Source organism: Crocuta crocuta, unplaced genomic scaffold (assembly GCF_008692635.1).
Source record: "Crocuta crocuta isolate KB4526 unplaced genomic scaffold, BGI_CrCroc_1.0 scaffold180, whole genome shotgun sequence".
In the NCBI taxonomy this organism is placed as follows: domain Eukaryota; kingdom Metazoa; phylum Chordata; class Mammalia; order Carnivora; family Hyaenidae; genus Crocuta; species Crocuta crocuta.
The window spans coordinates 2,738,283-2,763,101 of record NW_027527549.1 but is presented as its reverse complement, the minus strand read 5'-3'; the positions used below and the strand labels follow the sequence as shown (position 1 = coordinate 2,763,101).

The following is a 24,819-nucleotide window of genomic DNA, read 5'->3' as shown; positions in this document are numbered from 1 at the left end:
AAATCTCAAAGTAGAATGAAAACAAAACAAAACAAAACAAAACAAAACAAAACAAAACAACTGCTGAGATGACAGAGACGTTAGAACTACCTGACAGAGATGTTAGAGCTGCCATCATAACACTGCTTCAAGGAGCACTTACAAACATACTCAAAACAGACAACTAAATAGACTCGGCAAAAATACAGACCGTCTCACCAAATAACAAGAATATATCAACAAAGAACAAAATGGAAAGTTTGGAACAAAAAAAAACCACACGGAGTGGGTTCAATGGCAGGATGAAAGAGATAGAGGAAAGAATCAATAAATGTGAAAATGAAACAATGGAAAATCTCTAGTATGAAAACAAAGGTAAACTAGACAGAAGAAAATGAACAAAGATTCAGAGATCTATGGAGCTACAGGAAAAAAAAAATCTAGTATTTCTGTACCTGGAGTTCTGGAAGGAAAAGGGAAAGATAAAAAAGAAGGGCGCCTGGGTGGTTCAGTCGGTTAAACGTCTGACTTCGGCTCAGGTCATGATCTCCCAGTTCATGAGTTCGAGCTCTGCATCAGGCTGTATGCTGACTGCTCAGAGCCTAGAGCCTACTTTGGATTCTGTCTCCCTCTCTCTCTGCCCCTCCCTCACTCATGTGTGTGCGCTCTGTCTCTCTCTCTCTCAAAAATGAATAAACATTGAAAAAATTTTTTAAAAACAGAGTACTTGAATAAATAATAGCTGATAATTTCCCAATTAGTCAAGAGCCATAAACCTACAGATCCAAGAAGATCAGTAAATCCCCAACAGGATAAACCTGAAGAAATTCACACCAAGAAACATCAAAATCTGACTTCTAAACACTAGTGACTAAAACACTAAAAAAATCTTGAAAATAGCAAGAGGGAAATGATACCTTCCCTATAGGAAACAAACAATCCAAATACCACCACATTTCTCATCAGAAATCATGAAGGCCTACAGGAAGTGGCAGAGGAGTTTCTAATGCTGAAGGAAATGAACTGTCCACCAAGAATTTATTACCAGCGAAAATAAGAGATGAAGGGAAACTAAGAAAATTTGTCAGCATCACAACCACCCTAAGATAATGGGTAATGGAAGTTCTCTAAAAAGAAAGAAAACATAAAAAGGGAATCTTGGAACATCAGAAAGTAAAAGAGTGCGATAAGAAAAAACTGGGGTAAATATGTTAGACTTTCTTTCTCTTGAGTTTTCTAACTTATGTTTGATGGTTGATGCAAAAATTGTAACACTATGTAATGTGGTTCTAAAAGTATGTGGAAAAATATTTAGAACAATTATATAAATAAACTGGGGAGGGCAAAGGAATGTAGACTGAAGTAGAATTTCTATATGTCACTGGTGATATAACATCAATAGACTGTGATAAGTTATGTAAATAAAAGGCAATGTTAAGAGAAACCACTAAAAAAATCTATACAAACAGATATACTAAAAAATACTATAAAGAAGTCAAAACAAATCCTAAAAAATGTTCAAATAACCTACAGAAAGACAAGAAAAATCAAAGAAAAAACCAGAGAACAGAAAACAATAAAAAATAATATATCAGAAGAGGTAAGTTCTATCAAATAATTATATTAAATGTAAATTAACTAAAAATATACATAAAGACAGAGATTGACATTGTGGGTTTAAAAACCTGACCCAGTTATGTGCTGTCTATGAGAACCTAACTTCATACATACAGTCAAGTTGAAAGGAAAGGGAAAAATACAAATCATGCTAACAAAACTAATCAAAGAAAGCAGGAGTGGCTAGAGTCATATCAGACCACATCTTGGAACATAGAAAATTACCAGGGGTATGAAGGTACATTATAAAATGATAAAAAGAAAAAGTCCATCAAGAAGACATAGCAATCATCAATATGCATAGACTAAACAGAGCTTAAAAATATATGAAGGAAGGGGCGCCTGGGTGGCTCAGTCAGTTAAGCATCTTACTTTGGCTCAGGTCATGATCTCATGGTTCGTGGGTTTGAGCCCCACATCAGGCTCTGTGCTGACAGCTCAGAGCCTGGAGCCTGCTTTGGATTCTGTGTCTCCCTCTCTTTCTGCCTCTCCCCTGCTTGTGCTTGCTCTCTCGCTCTCTCTCTCTCTCTCAAAAATAAACATTAAAATTAAAAAAAAATACATATGAAGGAAAAACTAGGAACAGTGAAAGGAGAAGTCAACAAATCTACAATAATAATTAAATACATAAACACTCCTCTCTCAACAATACATAGAACAATAGGCAGAAAATCAGCAAGGATATAGAAGAAATCAATAATACCATTAACCAACAGAATCAAAACAATATTTATAAATAAACACTCCACACAACAGCAGCAGTTTGTTCAAGAGCCAGTGGAATATATACCAAAACAGACCACATCCTGAGTCATAAAAGAAACCTTAACAAATTAAAAAAATTGAAATCACACAGTGTGGTCTCTGACCATAATGGAATCAAACTAGAAAGCAATCAGAAAGCTAACAGGAAAATCACACACTAGGTAATTAAACAAGAGACTTCTAAATAACCATTGGGCCAAAGAGGAAGCTTTAAGGAGAAAAAAAATTTATTGCGCTAAATGAAAATAAAAATACAACATACCAAAATTTGTGGGACACAGCTAAAGCAGTCATGAGAGGAAAACTTACAGCACTAAAATGCTTACATTTGTAAAGAAGACAACTAATTAAAAATCTAGGCTACCAACTCTATAACTTTAAAAAGAAAAAGAGAAAAAGAAATTCAAAGCAAGCATATGAAAGAAACTGATAAAGATAAGAACAGAAATCAATACAACTAAAAATAGAAAAAAAATAGGGAAAAATCAATGAACAAAATGCTGTCTTTAAAACGATCAGTAAAATTGACAAGCTTATATGACTAACAAGTAATTAAACAGGACAGAAGACACAAATTACCAATATCAGGTAATAGTAGAGGTGATTTCATTTCAGACTCTGCAAACATCAAAAGAATAATAAAGTAATACAATGGACGACTCGACACACGTAAATCTGACAACTTAGATGAAATGGACTAATTCCTTGAGAAGCACAAACTGTCACAACTCACAATACAAAATAAATCATTTAAACAGCTGTATAACCTTCAAGAAAACTGAATTCATAATTTTAAAACTGTCAAAAAATAAAAAACAATAGCAACAACAAAAAGCCCAGATGATTTTTCTAGAGAGTTCTACCAAATATTTAAAGAACGAACACCAATTCTACCCAATCACTTCCAGAAAACAGAAAAGAGTGGAATACTTCCCACTTCATTTTGTGAATGTCACCCTGGTACCAAAATCAGACAAAGGTCCAAAAAAAAAAAGAAAAGAAAAGAAAAGAAAACAACAGATCAAATCCCTCAGGAATTCAGAAGCAAAAATCCTTAACAAAATATTAGCAAATAGAACTCAACAATATATACAGAGAATATGTCATCAGGAGGCACAAAGCTGGTTCAATATTTGAAAGTCAGTCAGGACAATCTACCAGAGAAGAAGGTGGGGAAAAAAATAACATAATCACTGCAACTGAAGTAGAACACTGCAAATTGCTCTATTTGACAAAATCCAATACATATTCAAAATAAACATTAAAAAAATATTAGAGGGGTGCCCAGTTGGCTCAGTCAGTTAAGCATCGGATTCTTGATTTTGGCTCAGGTCATGATCTCATGGTTACGGGATGGAGCCTTGTGTCGGGCTCCATGCTGAACGTGGAGTCTGCTTGGGATTCTCTCTCTCCCTTTGCCTCCTCCACTGCTTGCACATTCTCTAAAACAAATAAATAAATAAACACACAAATAAATATTTTTAAAAGGACTCAAGGACAGCTTGAAGAGATTCTCACTGGTAAATTGGGGATAATTTGAGCATCAAAATAATTAAAGATGGTTAAAAAATTATAAATAATTAAGAACAGGGGCCTATAAATACATACTAATGATAGGCATATAAGTAGATAGATAGAGTTAGATATAGACAGACAGACAGGCCTACAGATGGACAAGGGAAAAGAAGGGGCTTTGCTTCCAGCTAAAAACAGAATGCCATGGAAGTCTAAAAAAAAAAAAAGAAGAAGAAGAAGAAGAACAGAAATGAAAACCAAAAACCCAAAAAACAGGCTTATAGATACAGAAAAGAGATTGGTGATTGCCAAAGGCGGGGGTTGGGAGTTGGGTAAAATGAGGTTATAAAATAAGTAAGCCCTGGGGACGTAATGTGCAACATGGTGACTACAGATAATAAGAGAAGACATCTTAAACGTTCTCATCACAAGAACAAATTCTGTAACTATGTACAGTGATGGTGTTAAGGAGACCTACCCTGATGATCATTTTGCAGGGCGTACAAACATTGAGTCATTGTGTCCTACACCTGAAAGGAANATACTTCAAAAAAAAAAAAAAAAGGCAGAATGTCAAGTGGCAAAAATGAGTAAAGGAATCATCATTTTGCATCCATCATGGTCTTAGCTTGGTTTACAAAAGCATCATGAAAAGGTGCTAAATTTGGGGTGGGGGGGTTCTGATAAGGAATAGTGCATCTGCATAATCTTGAAGGGATTCTCCATAGATTCCATATTCCTGGAAAGGAAAAGATTAACTGTACAGGGGAGAAATCAAGCAATACCTGGAGTGGATGATCGAAATTAACACAAGAAGGGGCCGATGGATAGTGTACATGATCCAGAAGGACACATTATTTACTACTATTCTGACTTCAGATGTGTAGCCTTCATGAGAAATCATCGGACAGACCCAACATGAAGAACATCCTTATTTTTAAAAAGAGAGGGGGTATGTCCTCTTCAAAAGTATCAATGTCATAAAGGGAAGAGGCTGAAGGTGAAAAGATCCTAAGAGTCATGACAACTAAATGTAACATGTGACCCTAAAACAGAACTGGGTATAAGAGGGGGAACCCAGTGCTAGCAAGGGCAGTACTGGGTCAAGTGACAAAACTGGGTATGGATGGTAGATTAAAATACAGAATCAATGTTAAATTTCTTTTTTAAAAAATATTTTAATGTTTCTCTTTGAGAGAGAGACAGACAGACAGAGCATGACCAAGGGAGGGGCAGAGAGAGGGAGACACAGAACCTGAAGCAGGCTCCAGGCTCTGAGCTGTCAGCACAGAGCCTGACACGGGGCTCGAACTCACGAACTGTGAGACCATGACCTGAGCCAAAGTCTGACGCTTAATGGACTGAGCCACCCACACACTCCAATGTTAAATGTCTAGAAGTTAGTAACTGTCCTGTGGTTATGTCAGAAAATTCCTTTACATTTAGGAAGTACATGCAGAAGTATTTGGGCATAAAAGAAGAGGGGTATGGTATACGGAACTGTCAAACGGCCTAGAAAAAAAAACTGAGATGGTAAAGATAGGTGAAATGAAAGGCTGTAAGAGTATTTATTCTCTGTATGAGTCTTGAAATTTGCCAGTCACAAATTATTTCCAAATTAAAAAAAAAATTTAAGCTCCTTAGCTATTGTTATCTATTAGAAAGAACTAAGAGATGTGCATACCGATTTGGATTGAATAGGTTTCCAAAAAGTGCAGTAAGTTAGAGTACAGGCCTCTGAGTTAAGACAAACTAGGGTTGAAATCTAGCTCTGACCCTATAAGCTGAGCTGACCTTAAGATATCTGTTTCTTCACATGTAAAATGGGGAAAATGATGTTGACGTCATACAATCATTCTGAAGGTTACATGGGTTTGGGGCATGCATCACAACACCTGGTGTAGGCTCACCATCCCACGCTACTTGCTGTTTCAATAGGTTAGCAGTGGTGGTCCTCAGTTGGCACTTGCGGGGACAGTAATGGTTGCTAGTAGGCCACAGAGGTATAAAGATGACCAAAATATGGTTTCTGACCTCAAACGACTTCAGAAGAAGCAGAGTCGAACCACACACTACGGTTTGTGACGTGAGTGCAAACACAATGTTACTGGAGAGGAAGCGAGCGTATTTACTTCTTCTGGGGGTGGGCTGGGCTGGACGTGGCAGGGAAGGGGACGGTCAAGGTGAGCACTAGAGGGTCGGTTAGGATGTCACCAGGTGGACGCAAGGGTCAGGTCAGGGGATTCCAAGGTGAGTTACCCACCGCGGTAACAGGTAGGCCAAGCACTCAGGGCCTGGGCAGGGAAGAGGGGAGGCAGAGGCAAGTGCAGATGGGGCTGCAAAAGTGCACCCAGGCCCCAGCTGTGGAGGGTAAAGGGCATCGAATGTAACACCCTAAGTGGGTTCCACAGTTTCCTGTGCACAGTGGGAGGAATCAGTGGGGGTTCAGAATCAGGGGTGACAGGACTACACTGCTGTCAGAGAAATACACTACCTGGAAGGAGCTCAGAACACCAACCCGATGATTACGGCTTTGAAGGGAAACTGTTAAGGAAAGGCCAAGCCACTACTGCCTTCATGTCTCTTCTGTTTCTGGCACGTGTCATCCAAAGGGTGATTCTCAGAATAGTCAGCAACAGGTTAAGACTGGCCGATGCCATGGTGAGACACACACACACACGCACGCACGCACGCACGCACGCACACAGGAGGGTGGGCAAGGGATGGAGGGCATCGGCAAGCACTCTGGTAACCGGGCTGGGGGCAGCCAAAAGGATTTGGGGGCAGCTGACTGGCATGACAGTCCACACAGAGAGCAGCAATGCCCACCAGGCATTAACCCTATGCTTACTGGATCACCAGGTCCAAGGACGAGGCCAGGCGAGGCTTGTGGGGAGCAGGCAAAGGACTGTTTCAAGTGTTTAAGCGCCAGCACACCTGCTCTCCAGCTACCTGCCCTCCAGCTGAGCATGCGCCCTGCCCCTCTTGGACCAGGGTTCCTCTTCACTGGACTATGTGCTCTCAGCTTATTACCTGGGGCCAGCTCAGAAGGTGCTGTCCTCAGCAGGACCACCCTGGCCACAAGCCCCCTGGAACATGAGGCTTCCTGCCCTGCACAAGGGGCGGGGGGGTTCCATCTATATTGGGGCAGTCTGTTGTACAGTCTAGGGGCCCCATGTGGTCTACACACAGGACTGGATGGGACACATGAACTGTGGATGTTGGAGATGCTCACCACGTTCCTCTCTCTTGACGTGGTTAATTTTTGTGTATGTAAGAAAAAGAAATGGAAGCTTTGGTTCACTTTTTAAAAGGACACCGTAGGGGCGCCTGGGTGGCTCAGTCAGTTAAGCGTCTGACCTCAGCTCAGGTCATGAAGTTAGAGTCTCATGTCCAGCTCTGTGCAGTCAGCTCAGAGCCTGGAGCCTGCTTCAGATTCTGTGTCTCCCTCTCTCTCTGACCCTCCCCTGCTTGTGCTCTGTCTTGCTCTCTCTCAAAAATAAAAATTAAAAACTTAAATGAATGAATGAATGAATGAATGGTAAAAGGACACTGTAACTGCGAGGTGGCCCCTCCGAGTTCATCCCCTGGCAGACAGTCTGGCAAGGCTCATGCTCTCCCTGCTTGCAGCAAGGAGGAGAGTATCCCCCTTTACACCCTCCAATGTACCAGACAGCTGTCTGAAGGGGTGGCTGACATTCACATCAACACGACAGAAGCGCGGTTCCGTGCGGACCAGCGGCAACGCGCAGGCGGTGATCAGAGGGGCCGCCCAGCGTTACCTCGGACGCGATGGACGTGAAGCTGCCGCTGAACTGCACGTGCTTCCGGACCTCGCTGCGGTTGGCGGTCAGCAGCCACGCCCCCAGGGCGCGGTCGTCAGCCGCCGACCGGTTGCCGTGGCTCTGATTGGGCAGGAGCTCCGCCAGGTCCCAGTGGTAGGAGGGCGTGGCCCCCACCAGGGCGATGAGGATGGCCTCCGTGGCCACGTAGAGCTGGAGGAGCAAACACACAAACCCATCAGCGCTGAGGTCGCAGCCAGCGAGCTCACGGGCCGCGCAGGACCCGTGTCTTGCTTCTGGGTTTCCGCGAGCCACGCCAAACGAGACACCCCGGAAGCAAAGGAGAGACACGTGGAAAGGGCGCTTCCGATCTACTACTGGCAGTCATCAGCGATCCCACTTATAGAGCACCTTGGGCTTTTTCCGTGGGGGTCTCCTCTACATTTGCGATACATCTGATGCTCAGGACCCTGCGCATGGGTGACCGTATGACACCAGCGAAGGTGGGGGCGGGGATATTACTGGCTCTGATTTAGGAGACTGATTCCGGCTCTTTTCTCCTCAAAACTACACTCTCAGTTCAGATAAGCAGGCACCCGGGTCCAAGAGCACCTTGGCCTAGGATTCACAATCTAAACAAAACCTTTGGTGGCACTGTTAAATGTCTCAGAAAACACCGCATACATAGAATACATATACATAGTAAAAGGACATAGAGCATATACATACAGAGTATATATATATACACACACATAGAGAATATATATAGCATGTATATACAGAAAGAACATTTATAGACTATAGATAGTTATATATAGGGAGAAAAAATATAGGGAGAGAATAGTATAGGTAGATAACATATATAGAGAGAGCACATATGAAAATACTTTATTCAAGAATGTACTTGAGTATGTACTATTTTATTTTATTTTATTTTATTTTGCTTTATTTTATTTTGAGAAAGAGAGGGCACAAGTGAGCAAGGGGCAGAGAGAGAATCAGAGCTCACTCGAAGCGGGGTTCATGCTCACCGGAAGCAGGGCTTGCGCGCACGACTGTGAGATCACCACCAGAGCCAAAGTCAGATGTTTAACCGACTGAGCCCCCCAGACTCCCCGGTACTACTTTAAAACATAGTATGCAGCTTATAAGATGTAAAGAAGTTCGAAATCTCGTAATAAACACTCACTTTATAACGCTTAGCTCTATTTAATCGTTATTTAATCTAAACATAATTGTTCTCCCGAAGGAAAAAAAAACCCCACTCATTCATTCAAGAAATAATTATTGAGCACATATGCTGTTTGTCTCTGACTGTTCTGGGTCTTACAGCTATTTGCAATCGGGTTTATAAGCTGTTGAGCCCTATGTGGCCTTTTCATGCTATGGATATCCATTTATATTCGTTCTCATTGTTGGGTGATTATTTCAAGCTTCAAATGCATTAGGAAAACAGAATTATTCTGTTCCAGTGAGAACTGTCTCACTAAGTGAGACAATCTTATTTTAAGAACTTATCCTCATGAATTTAGAACCTGGTATCTTAAAATACCTTACACAGAACAAGTGTTTCCAAAGTACAAAGCTGTGATTTCTCTATAGTGCATAGTAACACCCCCACTGGATGGATGTGCTGACTGAGCCGCGAAAAGGAAGAGACTTCCCAACAGCTTCGGCTCCACTCATTAGTGAACCCCGAGCTCCTCCCACACCACGGGGTAGGGGCATAGCCAGCTGTTAGGTGGATGAAGCTAAAATGCCAAAGGCAGAGTACTTTACCATAAGTCGATGGTGGGATTACTGTCAAGAAAAGAGAAAAGGAGTCATGACGCCGTGCGGGTCTTAACAGAAAGCTACCATAAACCCAGCATGTGAGTTTCACACTCTGCAAGGCTGCGGGGATGTGAGGCAGCCCCGATCTATTGGGAGGCAAATGACGCGCCTCCCAAGGTGTACCAAGCCACCACAGGGCAGTCCGCGTGGGTGATTTGTTGGAGAATGCAGAGGAAACCAGGCTGTTAGATTTATATTGCTTCCTGGCCCCTATTTGCATCCTATTAAGGAAGTTTTAGACCAGAAGGCAATCAGTTTAGAAAAATAAAAACCCTAATAATTAAGAACAGATAGATTACACATTTGGCAGCAGCTATAATTACAAAGCCGTTTGCATCGTGTTAGTAATGGCCCCTCCTTATTATAATCTGCTGAACTTAATTGAAGGGCAAAGACATGAAAAAATATGGGGCACGTGAACTCTGGAGATGACGCAAAACACGTGTTCAAAACACAGCCTTCCATCAGGCAAAGCAAACTAGTTATATTTTCTCTCTTAAATATGCTATTTTCTGCTTGTGTGCCTCCCACTCACTTTACCCGGAAACCATCTCACCTGGTTCAGCTGCGTCTCTGCACCTTTTCCATCCAGGCGGATGGAACTCAGGTACCCCTTCCCCCTACCCTGTCTTCCTTTCGAACCCTCCAGAAGCCCTCTCCTGCTTCCGCTCACCCCCAAGAGCTCCATCTAGACTTTTCTTAGAGATAGATCATTTTCTGCATGCCATCATATTTATGTATTTGCTCATCTTATTTTTCCTACCAGAATATTCTGTTCCTGAGGGCAGGATTTTTGTGTGATCTACCCCTGGGCTTCCAAAGCAAACAACTCAGGGCCTAGATACCTGAAGCTCACACTCAGCAAGTGAATGAATGAATAAATAGGACAGAATGCTAATAACAGCAGCAAACACTTCTCTAAATTCTAATTATGTGCCAGGCACTGTTCTAGGTGCTTGTTGAAAATATGTGCACTGCTAGGAATTTGCCCGAGGGATACAGGAGTGCTGATGCATAGGGGCACATGTACCCCAATGTTCATAGCAGCACTTTCAACAATAGCCAAAACATGGAAACAGCCTAAATGTCCATCAATGAGGAATTGATCAAGAAGATATGGTTTATCTATACAATGGAATACTACATGGCAATGAGAAAGAATGAAATCTGGCCATGTGTAGCAACCTGGATGGACCTTGAGGGTGTTATGCTGAGCGAAATAAGTCAGGCAGAGAAGGACAGATATCATTTGTTTTCACTCAAATGTGGATCTTAAGAAACTTAACAGAAGACCATGGGGGAAGGAAAGGGGAAAATAGTTACAGAGAGGGAGGGAGGCAAACCATAAGAGACTTAAATACAGAGATCAAACTGAGAGTGGATGGGAGGGGTGGGGGAGATGGGACAGTGGGTGATGGGCATTGAGGAGGGCATTTGTTTGGATGAGCACTGGCTATTGTATGGAAATGATGAATCGTGTGAATCTACCCCCAAAAACCAAAAGCACACTTTACACACTGTATGTTAGCTAATTTGACATAAATTATATTTTTAAAAAAAGAAAATATGTTAATATATCATATTTTTATCTGGACTGTTCTAAGATAAGCAATGTTCTAGGTTAGAGAGGAAATGCTCAAAGGGTCCTCTTGTGTGCAGTATTTATGCATCTTCATGGAGAGGACCATTCTCAGCGGGAGCCACAATGTGTGGAAAGCAGTTCAGGAACTACATGCACCCAGGGTCTACTGGTTCATTTACAACAGCCAAACGATGGAGGCAGCCCAAGTGTGCAGACGAATGGATAAAGAAGATGTAGTATGTATACGCACGCATGAGCGCGTGCGCGCGCGCGCACACACACACACACACACACAGAGGAATATTACTCGGCCATAAAAAAGAATGAAATCTTGCCATTTGCAATGACATGGATGGAGCTGGAGAGCATTATGCTGAGCAAAGAAAGTCAGAGAAAGACAAATACCATGTGATTTCCGTCACATGTGGAATTTAAGAAACAACTGGGCAAAGGGGAAGGAAGGCGAGGGAGAGGCCAACCAAGCAACAGACTCGAGAGAACTGGCGGGTCCCAGGGAAAGGCTGGTGGGGGGATAGGGGAAAGAGGGGACGGGGATTAAGGAGCGCCCTGCTGTGGTGAGCACCGAGTGACCTACGGAAGTGTTGAGTCACCGTGTTGTACACTGCAACTCACAGAACACTATATGTTAACTGTCCTGGGATTACAATCAAACCATTAACAATTTTTAAAAAAGAAAACAGTTCAGAAACAGAGACGTGGTGCCGATACACCCGCTAATTCACAGAGGGCAGCCGTGAAACGAGCTCATCAGTATGATCTGTGCTAATCAGCATTATTCCTTGCAGCCTGACGCCCCAGTAAGCCTGGTTGCCTTCTCTGGCCTCCTCTCACCCCTCACAATGTTTCCCGTGCCTACCCCATGTGTGTGCACATGCATGTGCACCCAGGGACCTCAACTGCACACACGCGGAGCCATGGCTTTATGTCACCAGACGGGTCAGACACATGCAGCCGGGAACCCCGCTTCTCTCCCCCAGAGCCCACAGTCTCTGAATCCTGTCTGTATTACTCCGTATCCACCAGGCGCATGTTCACCACGGAGTCTCCAATGACCACACCTACCGGTGGCTGGGTCTTAAAGCCACAATCAGAAACCACCATCCATGTTCCTTCCCAGGGGGGTCAACAACTGCAGAGAGGCCATTATCTTCTTCAAAGCCCCCTCCAGGGAAGGAAAACAAGTGCCACACGTGGCTGCCCCCCCATTCCATGTCATTATAATTAGGTGACTACAGTGCACCAGGGGACTGAGATTTCTGAAGCTGCGGAAAGTGAAGGTTTTTAAAGTGATTTTATATCAACAGCATTATAAGCTTTTATACCACTCCGGAAACTGAAACCTCCCCCATAAATGAGCTCATCACAATATCTCATGTTGTGAGGTCATGGGAAGTATGATGTTTGGTCTTAAAGTAGGCAAAATGGACAATGGAGTAATTAAGTGAGTCGTTCAAGATCACGTAAAACACTAACAGCAAAACCAGGATGAGAACGGGATCACCTTACGCTGAGGCTGGAGCTGTATTTACAGGAAAAGAAAACAAATGGGAAACATTGAAGATGACCTTGTCGTCGTTAGTGTTAGTCACTTCGTACTTAGTACTCTGTTATCTGACGGACTCATGAGCAAGCATCTCGGGACAGCACGACCAAATGTCCAGCACCCGGTACACACTGGGTATTCAATAAATGTTGGTCGGGTGACTTATGGATACCACCTTTTTTTTTTTTTAATTGAAAATACTTACTTATCATGCCCTGAATAACAGGGGTCTCAAAGTCCTGTTTCTTCCCCAACTCTAATTCATCTGCATATCACCATATTGGTCTACCTGAGACACTCCTCATGAAATTCTTCTGGCCAAAGCATATCCATGGATATGGATAAATGTCTTTTAACGTTCCAGATCCCACCATATGGGCCAGCTGCTACCTACTCCACGTTCACGCTTTCTGTACTAACGTACTCAGCTCCCCATGCCAGACTTCTCATGGTGTGGTGTGAAAAGAGGCTGGAATCCGTGTACCTGAGTTGGAAACTCAACTCTAGGAACCTTTCAGCAAATCAAAACCTCTCTGGGGGCACCTGGGTGGCTCAGTCAGTTAAGCATCCAACTTCGGCTCAGGTCATGATCTCATGGTTCGTGGGTCTGAGCCCACGTCAGGCTCTGTGCTGACAGCTAGCTCAGAGCCTGGAACCCTCTTCAGATTCTGTGTCTCCCTCTCTCTCTGACCCTCCCCTGCGCATGCTGTCTCTCTCTCTCAGAAATAAATAAAACATTAAAAAAAAAAAAGCCTCTCTGAACTTCAGGTTTTCTTTTCAGTGGGATTGGACACTAGTAATACCCACCTTTATCTAACTCATTTGTATCTACCCTATTCCGAGGATCGAACGGGATGTTTTCTTTAACCAGCGGTAAACTATACAGCCCCATAAATATGGCATCCGTCAGTGCCCCCCAGACTTTAAAGTGCAGGGCCTGACCCTGTAGCCTGGGGGAGACAAGAGTTTCACATCTCTAGCCAGTTGTCCCGGGCTCAGTGCAGCTGGTCTGGGCCACGCGCCGTGCAGCAAGCCTACGAGTTGTTCCCTCTTCTGCACTTTTCCCCAATTTTGCTGTTTTCCAGCTGAAGTGACCTTCCCACTCCTCTCTAAACCCAAGCTCCAAAGTTCAGCACAAGCTCAGCCCTTCTCAAGTCTTCAAGGAACCTCTCCAGACCACGCTGATGGCTCCTTTGTTGATCTCCGAAGCATTCAATGGTGGCACTATTTACTGGGGAAATCTTATTTTGTATTTATACAGTATAGATACAGGAAATCCCTGTAACAGTATAGATACAGGGAAATCCTGACTTGGGAGTGATCTGTTATCTCCTGAAGGAAAGAAACCTTCTATTTCCATATCCTTCCAAGCAAACCCAACACACCACGCTGTAACTAACAGCCTAGGATACATTTTGTCAGCGAATTCCTTGCACAATGGTGTAGGAAAAAAAGAAGGAAAAGATGAGATGATGCCAGGCCCTAATCTCTGTTCCAAACAGTAATTAAGACTTTGGACAAATGAAGCATTTGGGTTAACACTGATTTAACCTGCCTCTGCTTCTCTCTCTCTCTCTTTCTCTCTCTCTCCCAAATAAAATGGAAATATACCCGCCTGGCTCCCTTCCTTCTGTGACTTCAGTTTAATTCTTAAAAAATTTTATTGAGGCACACCTGGGTGGATCAATGGGTGAAGCGTCCAACTTCGGCTCAGGTCATGATCACGTAGTCCGTGGGTTCGAGCCTTGCGTCGGGCTCTGTGCTGACAGCTCAGAGCCTGGAGTCTGCTTTGGATTCTGTGTCTCCCTCTCTCTCTGCCCCTCCCCTGCTCTCTCTCTGTCTCTGTCTCTCAAAATAAAATAAAGACATAAAAATTTTTTAAAAAAATTTTACAGAGCACAAACATTCTGCAAAACATTATATCATGAGCCTCAGGTGATAACGAGGATGGGTAAAAAATAGTTACTTCCTTCTAGGCAGATACATCCAACTGAGGACAAATGCCCCAAAAGCTACAAACACAAGGCAGATTTTCACAGATGCAGCATTAGCCATGGTGGAAATGAGGTTATGAAAGCACAGAGAAAGTGGACGGGGATTCTAACTGGGAGAGTAAGGAAAAGGCTGCAAATACCTGAACTAGGTAATGAAAGGCTAGTAAGGGTTTAATCAAAACCAAACTCAGAAGAAGGAANCACAAAAAAAAAAAAAAAAAAAATAAGGCCAATCAGAGTGGAGAAGGTAAAGAACGTATTTTTAGTGTTCTTTGGAGAGGTATGACAGGCTAGCTCATCTCTTTCCAAACTTCGGTCACCTGTGTGCTCCCTGCAAGAATTTTATGTGCCCATTTTTGGTTTTCTATTAGTTACTTAATAGACTTTTTTTTTCATTTTAGAGAGAGAATGTGCACACATGCACAGGGAGAATGGTAAAGGGAGGGTGAGAGAGAGAGAGAGAGAGAGAGAGAGAGAATCCCAAGCAGGCTCCACACTCAGCATGGAGCCAGACACAGGGCTCAATTCCCCAACCTGAGCTGAAATCAAGAGTCAGATGCTGAATGGACTGAGTCACCTAGATGCTCCTACTGGTCTTCTTTTAAATTGATTCAAAATGTCTCTTTAAGATTCTGTTTAAATTCCAGTCAACATACAGTGTAATATTAATTTCAGGTGTACATCATAGTGAGTCAAGACTTCCATACAATAGCCGGTGCTTATCACGGCAACTGCCCTCCTTAATCCCCATCACATATTTCACCCATCCCCCCTCCCCTCCCCTCTGGTAACCATTACTACATTCTCTAGTTAACAATGTGTTTCTCTTTTTTAATTTTTTTAAATTTTTATTTATTATTGAGAGACAGAGCATGAGCAGGGGAGGGGCAAAGAGAAAGGGAGACACAGAATCTGAAGCAGGCTCCAGGCTCTGAGCTGTCAGCAAAAGTCCAACACGGGGCTTAAACTCACAAACTATGAGATCATGACCTGAGCCAAAGTTGGATGCTTAACCGATTGAGCCACCCAGGTGTCCCAAGAGTTTGTTTCTTGGTTTGCCTCTCGCTCTTTCTTTTCCCCTTTGCTCATTTGTTTTGTTTCTTAAATTTCACATATGAGTGAAATTACATGGTATTTGTCTTTCTAACTTAATCTCACATAGCATTATGCTCTCTAGCTCCATCCATGTCATCACAAATGGCAAGATGTCATTCTTTTTTATGGCTGAATAAATATTGCATTGTATATATATGTGTATATATATATCACATCTTTATCCATTCATCAATCAATGGACACTTGGGCTGCTTCCATTATTTGACTATTATAAATAATGCCACTATAAACATCAGGGTGCATGTATCCATTTGAATGTGCATTTTGGGGTTTTTTTTTGTTTTTTTGTTTAATTTTTTTAATGTTTTATTTATTTCTGAGAGAGAGAGACACACACACAGCGTGAACAGGGGAGGGTCAGAGAGAGAGGGAGACACAGAATCCAAAGCTGGCTCCAGGCTCTGAGCTCGCTGTCAGCACAGAGTCCGACATGGGGCTCGAACCCTCGAACAGTCAGATCATGACCTGAGCCAAAGTCGGCCGCTTAACTGATTGAGCCAGCCAGGCACCCCTGAATGAGCATTTTTGTATTCTTTGAGTAAATACCTAGTAGTGCAATTGCTGGATCGTAGGGTAGTTCTATTTTTAACTTCTTGAGGAACCTCCATACTGTTTTCCACAGTGGCTGCACCAGTTTGCATTTCCACCAATAGTGCAAGAGGGTTCCTTTCTCTTCCCATCCTCGTCAACACCTGTTGTTTCTTCTGTTGCTGATTTTAGTCATTCTGACAGGTGTGAGGTGATAGCTCAGGCAGTTCTGATTTGTATTTCCCTGATGATGAGTGATGTTGAGCATCTTTTCATGTGTCTGTTGGCCATCTGCATGTCTTCTTTGGGAAAATGCCTATTCATGTCTTCTGCCCACTTTTTAACTGGAGTATTCATTTTGGGGGTGTTGGGTTTTTAAGTTCTTTATATATTTTGGATACTAATCCTTTATCAGATATGTCATTTGTAAATTCAGTTCAACATTTTTAACTTAAGTAAATTTGCAGGGAAATAAAATTTTGTATCAAGAGAGCTATGCCCAGCCAGATGGAACTATCAAAATAAACACCATGTCATAATGCCAAGTGTTGGCTAGAGTGTTTTTATTTAAGGCGGGCCCAGAGAGATATTTTCAAGCAGCATTTGGGGGGAGGGGTGAAAGCAAAGGAGCAGCCATCTTGGTTTTTATGCTCAGAAGGCTAGGGCAGGTGCTTTTCACCCTTCTTTGCCATCTCTTTTGCTGGCTTGCTTTGTTGGTACAGCACAGCAGCTGGGCCTGCAACTGACCCACATTCCCCTGGACCCTCCCTCAGCTTCTCTGACCCCCGGGGCCAAGTATGTGTTTTCCATGATGAAAGGCAGTTGCTTCATCAAGCTGGAGGCAACGAGAACAATGCAGATTCCCGTCAATTCTGATGGCTTCCAGACCACACTTCCCCTTCCAGACTGCCCTCCTTACAGACTTCAGGCTCCAACAGCAGACACAAAGCCAACAGCCTCACAGGGACCGCGTAACCGACTCTCACAATTGTACACAGTTAAATCTCTGTAACGAATTACTCACTGACTACGTGTATAATCATACACATATAAACATACACAACACACACACACACAAACACATACACACATACATGTGTCTCCATCCCAAGAGTTCTGCTTCCTGACTCTCTGGTTGAACTGGGACTCACACCACCTAAAGCAAATATGCACAGTATTAGCACTTATCAAACCTGCAAGTAGGTACAGGTATATTTGTGACATTATTCTCTGTGTTTCCTTTGAAATGGTTCATGATTGACAGAGCAGTTTTACATGAAAATGACCAATACATACCATAAGAACAGAATAATGTTATTAATTTTCAACTAGGTCAGGTTTTCTGCCCAAGTGTGAGCCTTCTTTAATTCTTGCTTCTAGTTCATCCCCTTTGTTAAAACAGAAATATTTGTAAAAGTTTTGAGATGTGTTAGCACCAAATGAGATTTCCTCCTTAGATAAAAGAAAGATCAGGGTGCCTGGGTGGCTCAGGCAGCTAAATGTCCAACTTCGGCTCAGGTCAAGATCTCGCAGTTCGTGGGTTTGAGCCCTGCATCAGGTTCTGTCCTGACAGCTCAGAGCCTGGAGCCTGCTTTGGATTCTGTGTGTCTCTCTCTGCCCCTCCCCCACTTATGCTCTGTCTCTCTCTTTCTCTCTCTCAAAAATAAATAAACAATAAAAATTTTAATTAAAAAAGATAAAAGAAAGATTAAGGAAGAACTGAAGAGGGAATAACCCTTTCACTTTATAAGCTAATGCTATTTGATATTATTTCCATAGACCACCTAGACCTACTATGCAGGCCATCCTTTGGGACATCAGAGAATGCAGAAAGACGGAAGATTAGAAAGGACTGAAAGAGTGATACGGAATCAAGAACAAAGGTGAGAGATGTGCCTGGAAGGAGGGCAGAGATGCCTTCCCCTTGGACAGTCTGAGAGATGTAATGACAGGGAAGGGTAAAAATTAATGTCAAAGTAAAAGAAAGGAGATGCTTAGGAAGTCTGCACTTCTATTCCAGCCATAACGTTGGAACCAAGAACATCTGGAGAGAGTGTGAGCAACGGAATCAGGAGACATTTGGGCTTAGGAATAGCGGACACCAACCAACTGGGAGAAGTACAGGCCAAAAGCCAGATAACGGTCCAAGAGCATGGAGATCAGAACTCTGAAAGAGAGGAATCAAGCAGCCTATGTTTGCAACAAGAGATAATGGAGTATGGAAGTTACGGTACAGCCGCACACTGCAACACAGCCACAGCCATTATAAAGCCTGTGCTTGTTCGTTTATGAGCACAGTAAGGGTCTCACGATATCACTGATAGGCAAAAACCAGGCTAAGATACAAATGTATGCAAAAAAGGCAAATGTACATGTTTGTATAACTAAAAGTCTGGAAGACAATCCATCAACATGTGAGCACGTTTCATGTCTGAGTGGTCCAAGTTCTGGTGGTTGTTTTTCTTTCCTCTTCTATTTTCTCTTTTTGCTACAGTCCCCCTATACTACGTGTTGAGCCTCATACAACGCCCATAAATGCAGATGATGATTTCTGTCTGAACATTTGGTTAAGGGAGTCAGAGATGAAATTCCTGAGTTGTGTGTATCTAGGGATTTGCCAGCTGTCCCGTAAAAGGCAGTCTCTGACTCGTGGTGAAGAGCCAAGCTCGTGTTCTGAAGACCTCACGGTGACATCGACACAAGGCCAACTCACTGCTGGGCGCCGGGCAACTTGGAGGAATCCTGAACTTGGCAAAACAAAGGAATTAAGCTTTCGTGATCCAGCCATTTCCCAGAGCGCACCAACAGCTGAGGGGTCACCTACAGAAGCGCTCTCCGCCATCTCACAGCACAGGGTCACAGCATTCAGGCCTAGCGTTCTTTCTGTCACAAACTGTGTGTCTTCGCATTTTTAATGACTTTTTTGCTTTGTTTTGTTTTGGTGTGCTGTCTTGTTAAGGTAACACCTCTGTCAGGGCATGTGCTGAGTAGCTGTGCTGTGTGTGGCCCCGGCAGGCACGCTGCTTGAGATGTGGATGCTCTAGGGGTGTTGAGCTAGTTGCTTTCTGAGGCACACCCCAATTCTTCAGATGCCCGAGGCTCAAGGGAGCTCCCTCAGCCTCCTTGAATTTCCATAACCTCCCTGGATTTCTGGAAATTTGGTCTGATTTGCAACTGCATCTGCTTTACGCCAGGGGGCAGTGTCTGTCTAGACACAACAGCTTTCCCAAGGACGTTCTTGGGGGAGAGTGTAGCTATGGTCTCCTTAGGAAGCGCCCCACTCACCTACAGTGATGGCAGAATAGGAGCAGAGGTTTCCCGGATTATCACCCCACTCACAGCCACTGTCTGAGGGCAGACAGAACTAAATCTGAGGGGAGGGGCAGCATACAACTAACAGAGAACCAGGTAGATGCTGCCATGTTTGGAAGTCATGCTCTAATGCTGCATGTGGTCATCGCGGGCGACCCCCTGCTGGTGAGGGGACTGTCCTGAGGCACAAAGGTTGGTCTCAGAGACTAACAGCGGCCTCACTGACGTTTTCCGTACGGACTTCAGTACATGCTTATGGCTGAGGGGTTGGAAGCACCAAAGTCGTCTTTCCATGAATGATGACAGGGAGGCAAATGCAAGCAGGTAGGAGACAGTACTGGGACAGCGTTCTACGCAAAGTTCAACAACGCACCCTCCACAAAACTCACTCTACCTCATCCTCCTAAGTGGGAAAGGCATAGAGCTCTGTTCACAGCGCGAACTGGTCAATGGGCTAGCAAGGGAAGGGCGGACGGTTATTCTCATGAAGTGAACTACACGTAGCATGTTCTTTTCAGGATGCCCACCTTTTCTATACCACCTTATTTTTTTTTAATTTAACACAGAGAAGCAAAATGAAATAAAATTCAGGAACCCACCATCACAATCAACAAGCTACATTTTATTATATTTGCTTCAGAGCTTTAAAATGCTGGATTATGAACACAGAGCAAATCTCTTCTGTACCCTTCCCACCCCCACCCATCCCTTCCTTCCCTGGAGGTAACCAGTCTCATGAACTGGGGTGGAGCCTCCTACCCCATACGTTTATACTTCTACACTGTCCATATACACTGATACACCAAATACGGTATAGTTTCCTAAGCTTTTATAATTTTTTAAGATTTTATTTTAGAGAGAGTGCTCGTGGAAGTAGGGGAGAGGGGCAGCGGGAGAAAGACTGAGAACCTGAGGCAGGCTCTGTACTAAGCGAAGGACTTGATCCCACGGCCCTGGGTCCATGACCTGAGCCAAAATCAAGACCTGAGCCAAAATCAAGGGTCAAGTGCTCAACCGACAGAGCCACCCGGGAGCCCCTACGTTTTTACAATTTTTAGTAAGACTTATGTGTCACACTGTGTATATCATGCCCGTTATTTTTTTTTTCACTTAACATTGTGTTTTGGAAATTCATTCCTGTAGTTGTTTACAGATCTGGCTCATTCACATCAACTGTGATAGCCCATATTTTAATTGCCTGGCCCCTTTTTGGGAGCCATTAAGGTGGTTACTAGTTTTTGTTATTACAAACAGTGCTGCAGTGAACACCCAAGCCATATCTTCATGCACACGTGCCAGCAATATCGGAGGACGTACACCAAGGAGTCTAAAGCTGGGCTTTAATTTTACTAGACAGTGCCAAATTGGTCTCTGAATGGCGCAGCTCCTGCCCCTGCTCATTTTCAGCACACCTGGACCGTTAAGCTATTTCATGTCTGCTCACCTAATAAGTGTGAAATAATATTTCACAGGCATCTTAATACGCCTGTCCCAGACGACCACTGAAGGCAAACACCTTTTCCTGTGTTGGCTATCACACCTTCCTCTTCTCCACAATACCTGGTCAATCATTCCACTTTCGAAACCACCATGAAAAGATGTTTATTGCATGAATGATTTGAAGGCGCTGGTAGCTCCAGGGTCTGATAAATGAGGTTGGGGTTGGTAAGAGCCTACATTAAAATAATGCATTCCAGAACACCAGAAGTCTGTACCTCAAGCTGGGGTCCACCATGACATCACACTTGTGCTGGTGAAACTAATGCCTGTTACAGGTTACGTGTCGCCATTGGTTCGTGCATGTTTTAAATCCTGTGCAAATTATACTACAGTCTGTGGCGCGTGATCCCCGGGAAAATGAAGGAGCCAGAGTCTATGGCTTAGAACACAAAGAAGCTGGTTCCATTTTCGATTTGTGACCAAAAGTCTCAAAAGAAACAAAGAACCGTATTCCAACCTTCTTCCTCCAGACAGACGGCCTGGCAGCCTGCACGTACGCAAACACAAAATGATGGGGCTGGCATCAACTCTGAATCACCACCAGAAAACAGAAACGGGAATAAAGTACACAGAATTATTCATGTTTAAATAGATCTTGGCCAAAGGAGAGAACATATATTTGGAGAGCAAGAGTTTTCCGAACTACAAAATGGTAAATATTGCTGCGTGTTCATAAGACAACTATTTTTACCTAAGGCGATCCCTTTTCCTTTAGCTTTCTGCCCCTATGCTTTCAAACCACCGAGCGCTACTATCAGGGGCATTTGCATCAGCACATGAAGGGAAATCTATAAAATCTGCATCTATCCTTTATGTATCTGAAAGGTGACCACCATAGAGATTCCAAAGATTGTGTTTGCAAAGCACGTGAAGATTAATCTCCTCGCTAACAGCGAGGAAACTGAGGTAACCTTTGATGGGCTACATGATGGCTATCCAAGATCCACGAAGTCGGTGAAAAGACCTTCAGAGTTGGCTTGGTAATGTGGTTTTGTCCTTTCAGATTGAACTTGGATTTCTTCGAAGTAAAGGGAGTTAAAACCATTAAAAATGAATATAATCATAAAACCCAGAGGGAAGAACATGCAAGAAGATCTGAATTTGCCATCTCTGTTCCTCTAGTTCTGTGTTTCTCGACCGGGATTGGTCATTACCAAACTGCAGGTGCAGAAAAGTTTCCTGACGAAGCAGAGGCTCCCTGTCTGGCTGTCCCTCTCTCTGGCACCCCACCTACAGTGTACAGGGCTCTCCGGCAAGGCTCCCTCTCTCTGGCAGCGCTACTGGGCAGTTGGTCCATCTGTTCCACCTAGATCAGGGCTTTGGTGTTTTTGGTTTTTAGAAGATTTTTTTTTAAGTAATCGCTATACCCAATACGGGATTTAAATTCACATCAAGATCAAGAGTCACACACTCCACCGACTGAGACAGTCAGGTGTTTCTTTTTCTTTCTTTCTTTCCTTCTTTTTTAGTTTATTTTTGAAAGAAGGGGAAAGGAGGAGCAGGGAGAGAAACAGGGTGGATCCCGAGCAGGCTCTGCACTGTCAGTGTGGAGCCTGACGCGGGGCCTACTCACGAGCCATGAGATCCTGACCTGAGCCTGAGCCAAAATCAAGAGTCAGACGCTTAACTGACTGAGTCACCCAGGTGCCCAGAGCTTTGGTTCTTGAAGCAAACATCAACTTCCCATCTAAGCCAGCCCTGAAAAGGGCTTCCTGCTTTCTCTCTCTGCTGGAAGAAGCAACTTGCGCAAGATGATGAAAGCACCGTGTTACAGCTGTGTCGGGGGCCCCTACACCCACTACCCAGGCCAGCCCTCACCAAAGCCGTCTCCAGCCAGAGACTTGGAAGAGAAGTCTTTGTCGATGTCCACTCTCATATCCAGGACAGCTCTGGGTGACCCCAAGAACACCTCGATCAAGTATCTTAATGGGGCACGTGAGTCCTCGTGAATACGTACTGCTGTGAAGGATTCACTTGTGCCTGGACTGAGGGAGCTGTTGGGACAGACACAGCAAGAGGATGCCTCCCAGCCCACACCTACAAGATAAACACTCACTCATTCCCAACCCACACCTACAAGATAAACACTCACTCATTCCCAATACTCGTAAGACCTGGTTCTCCAGTGGCAAATACTGACCACATGTCAGGCAGGGATCAGTGAACAATCATGGTCATGGACTTAGAGCTCTAAACTCTAACTAACTGGGTCCGCCATGAAGAAAAGTAAATGAGAAAAACAACAGGTCTCGAACCCAGAACAGTGGCCTTTTTAAAAACTTATTTTTTAGAGAGAGCACGCAGGCAGGAGAGGGGCAGAAAGGAAGGGAGAGAGAGGGAGAGAGAGAGAAAGAGAGAGAGAGAGTATCCCAAGCAGGCTCTGCACTGTCAGCACAGAGCCTGATGTGGGGCTCGAACCTACAAACCACGAGATCATGACCTAAGCAGAAATCAAGAGTGGGACACTTAACTGACTGAGTCACCGAGAACAGAGGACTTGTTAGTGCTACACTCCATCAAAACAAACTTATTCTACGTAAGCAGATCCCTGGCTAGGCCTGTAACAAGATAATGGCAACAGGTGGGGTAGAGGCATGGGGAGATGGGATTGTTCAGAAAAGGAATTATATTCCCGGAATTCTTGGTTAGAAGATGAATGAAAGAATTTTCTCAAGGAAAAAGTATTATAAATGAACACCAGGCATCATGGGTACAATTATATGCTCTCTGTATTAAATACTGTTTTGTGATTCAGGAAATACTTTCTTCCCACAGGAAAATTACAGTTAAAGCTGAAACAACGAACTTGAAAGAACTTCAGAATTCTGCATATTTGTGAACTGAGAATGTGTTTTGCTAGAAAAAAGGTCTGACATCATCTATCAGTCCATCATTTGAACAGCTCTTCTGGCTGGTGATAAAAACAACTGAACTTGCAAACATTTTAATGAAAAACAGAATCAGTAAGGTGACTCTCCCCCTCCCCCACCCCTATCTTCCTGTTGAGCCACTGCCTTATGCCAGGTTCAAGCAACTGGTGGTTATGCTCATGACTTCCCTGTACTTTCCTCACGATAATTATCATCACACCCTAATTGTATTTATTGAACTGTCTGCCTGCCTTATCCCATCCCCACTAGAATGAGGGGCTCTCAGGCTTTCACGGAAAAGGGGCTTTGATTTGCCCACCACTGTAGCCCCTGCTAAGCAAATAGTAGGCACGCATTCAGTATGTGTTGAACCAAGAAGCAGTAAAATGAGGGACTCACAGTAGATACTAATAAAGAATTTGTGAATGAAACGCCTTTAGAATATTGGGAGACGTAATCGATGTTATTAAATGGGCCATTTAGGCTGGCAAAGGAAGAGTAACTCTGGCCTGGCCAAGTGTATCTATAATGACCTTGAGCATCCTAAACCCCCATTTTTAGGCTGGGGTGGGCAAGTGTTGTGTGAGAATTTTGTAGGGTGAAGAAATGATTCTATTTTATAACTGAATCTTACACATACTGTAGATGGCATTATTCAATTTATAAGAGTCTCAGCCCGGAGGCTGGCCTCTGGGCAGAATGACCCAGCAGAACTTAACCAGGGAGAAATAAACCCCACGCATGGAATCCACCTGGAACCGAAAGCCCCCTGGCATCCAAGAAAAGACAGCAAGCAGACACCCAGAACCGAAAGAGGTCGTTCTGGGTCGGACCTTGGGTGGCGGCAGCGGGTGACCCGGGA

The 24,819-nt window shown here is 43.6% G+C and overlaps 1 protein-coding gene across 1 annotated transcript in view; it reads right to left on the bottom strand.

Moving 5' to 3' along the window:
- The window catches only part of SLC22A15 (solute carrier family 22 member 15), an 86,629-nt gene extending 63,397 nt beyond the window's left edge, over positions 1-23,232 (bottom strand). The window contains exons 1-3 of the mRNA XM_077767842.1: positions 23,180-23,232; positions 22,906-23,081; positions 7,659-8,035 (exon numbers count right to left, since the gene is read on the bottom strand). Coding sequence (XP_077623968.1) covers positions 7,659-8,035; positions 22,906-23,081; positions 23,180-23,232 — 606 coding nt within the window. The remainder of the gene's footprint in view (positions 1-7,658; positions 8,036-22,905; positions 23,082-23,179) is intronic.
- Between the last annotated feature and the right edge of the window lie 1,587 nt (positions 23,233-24,819).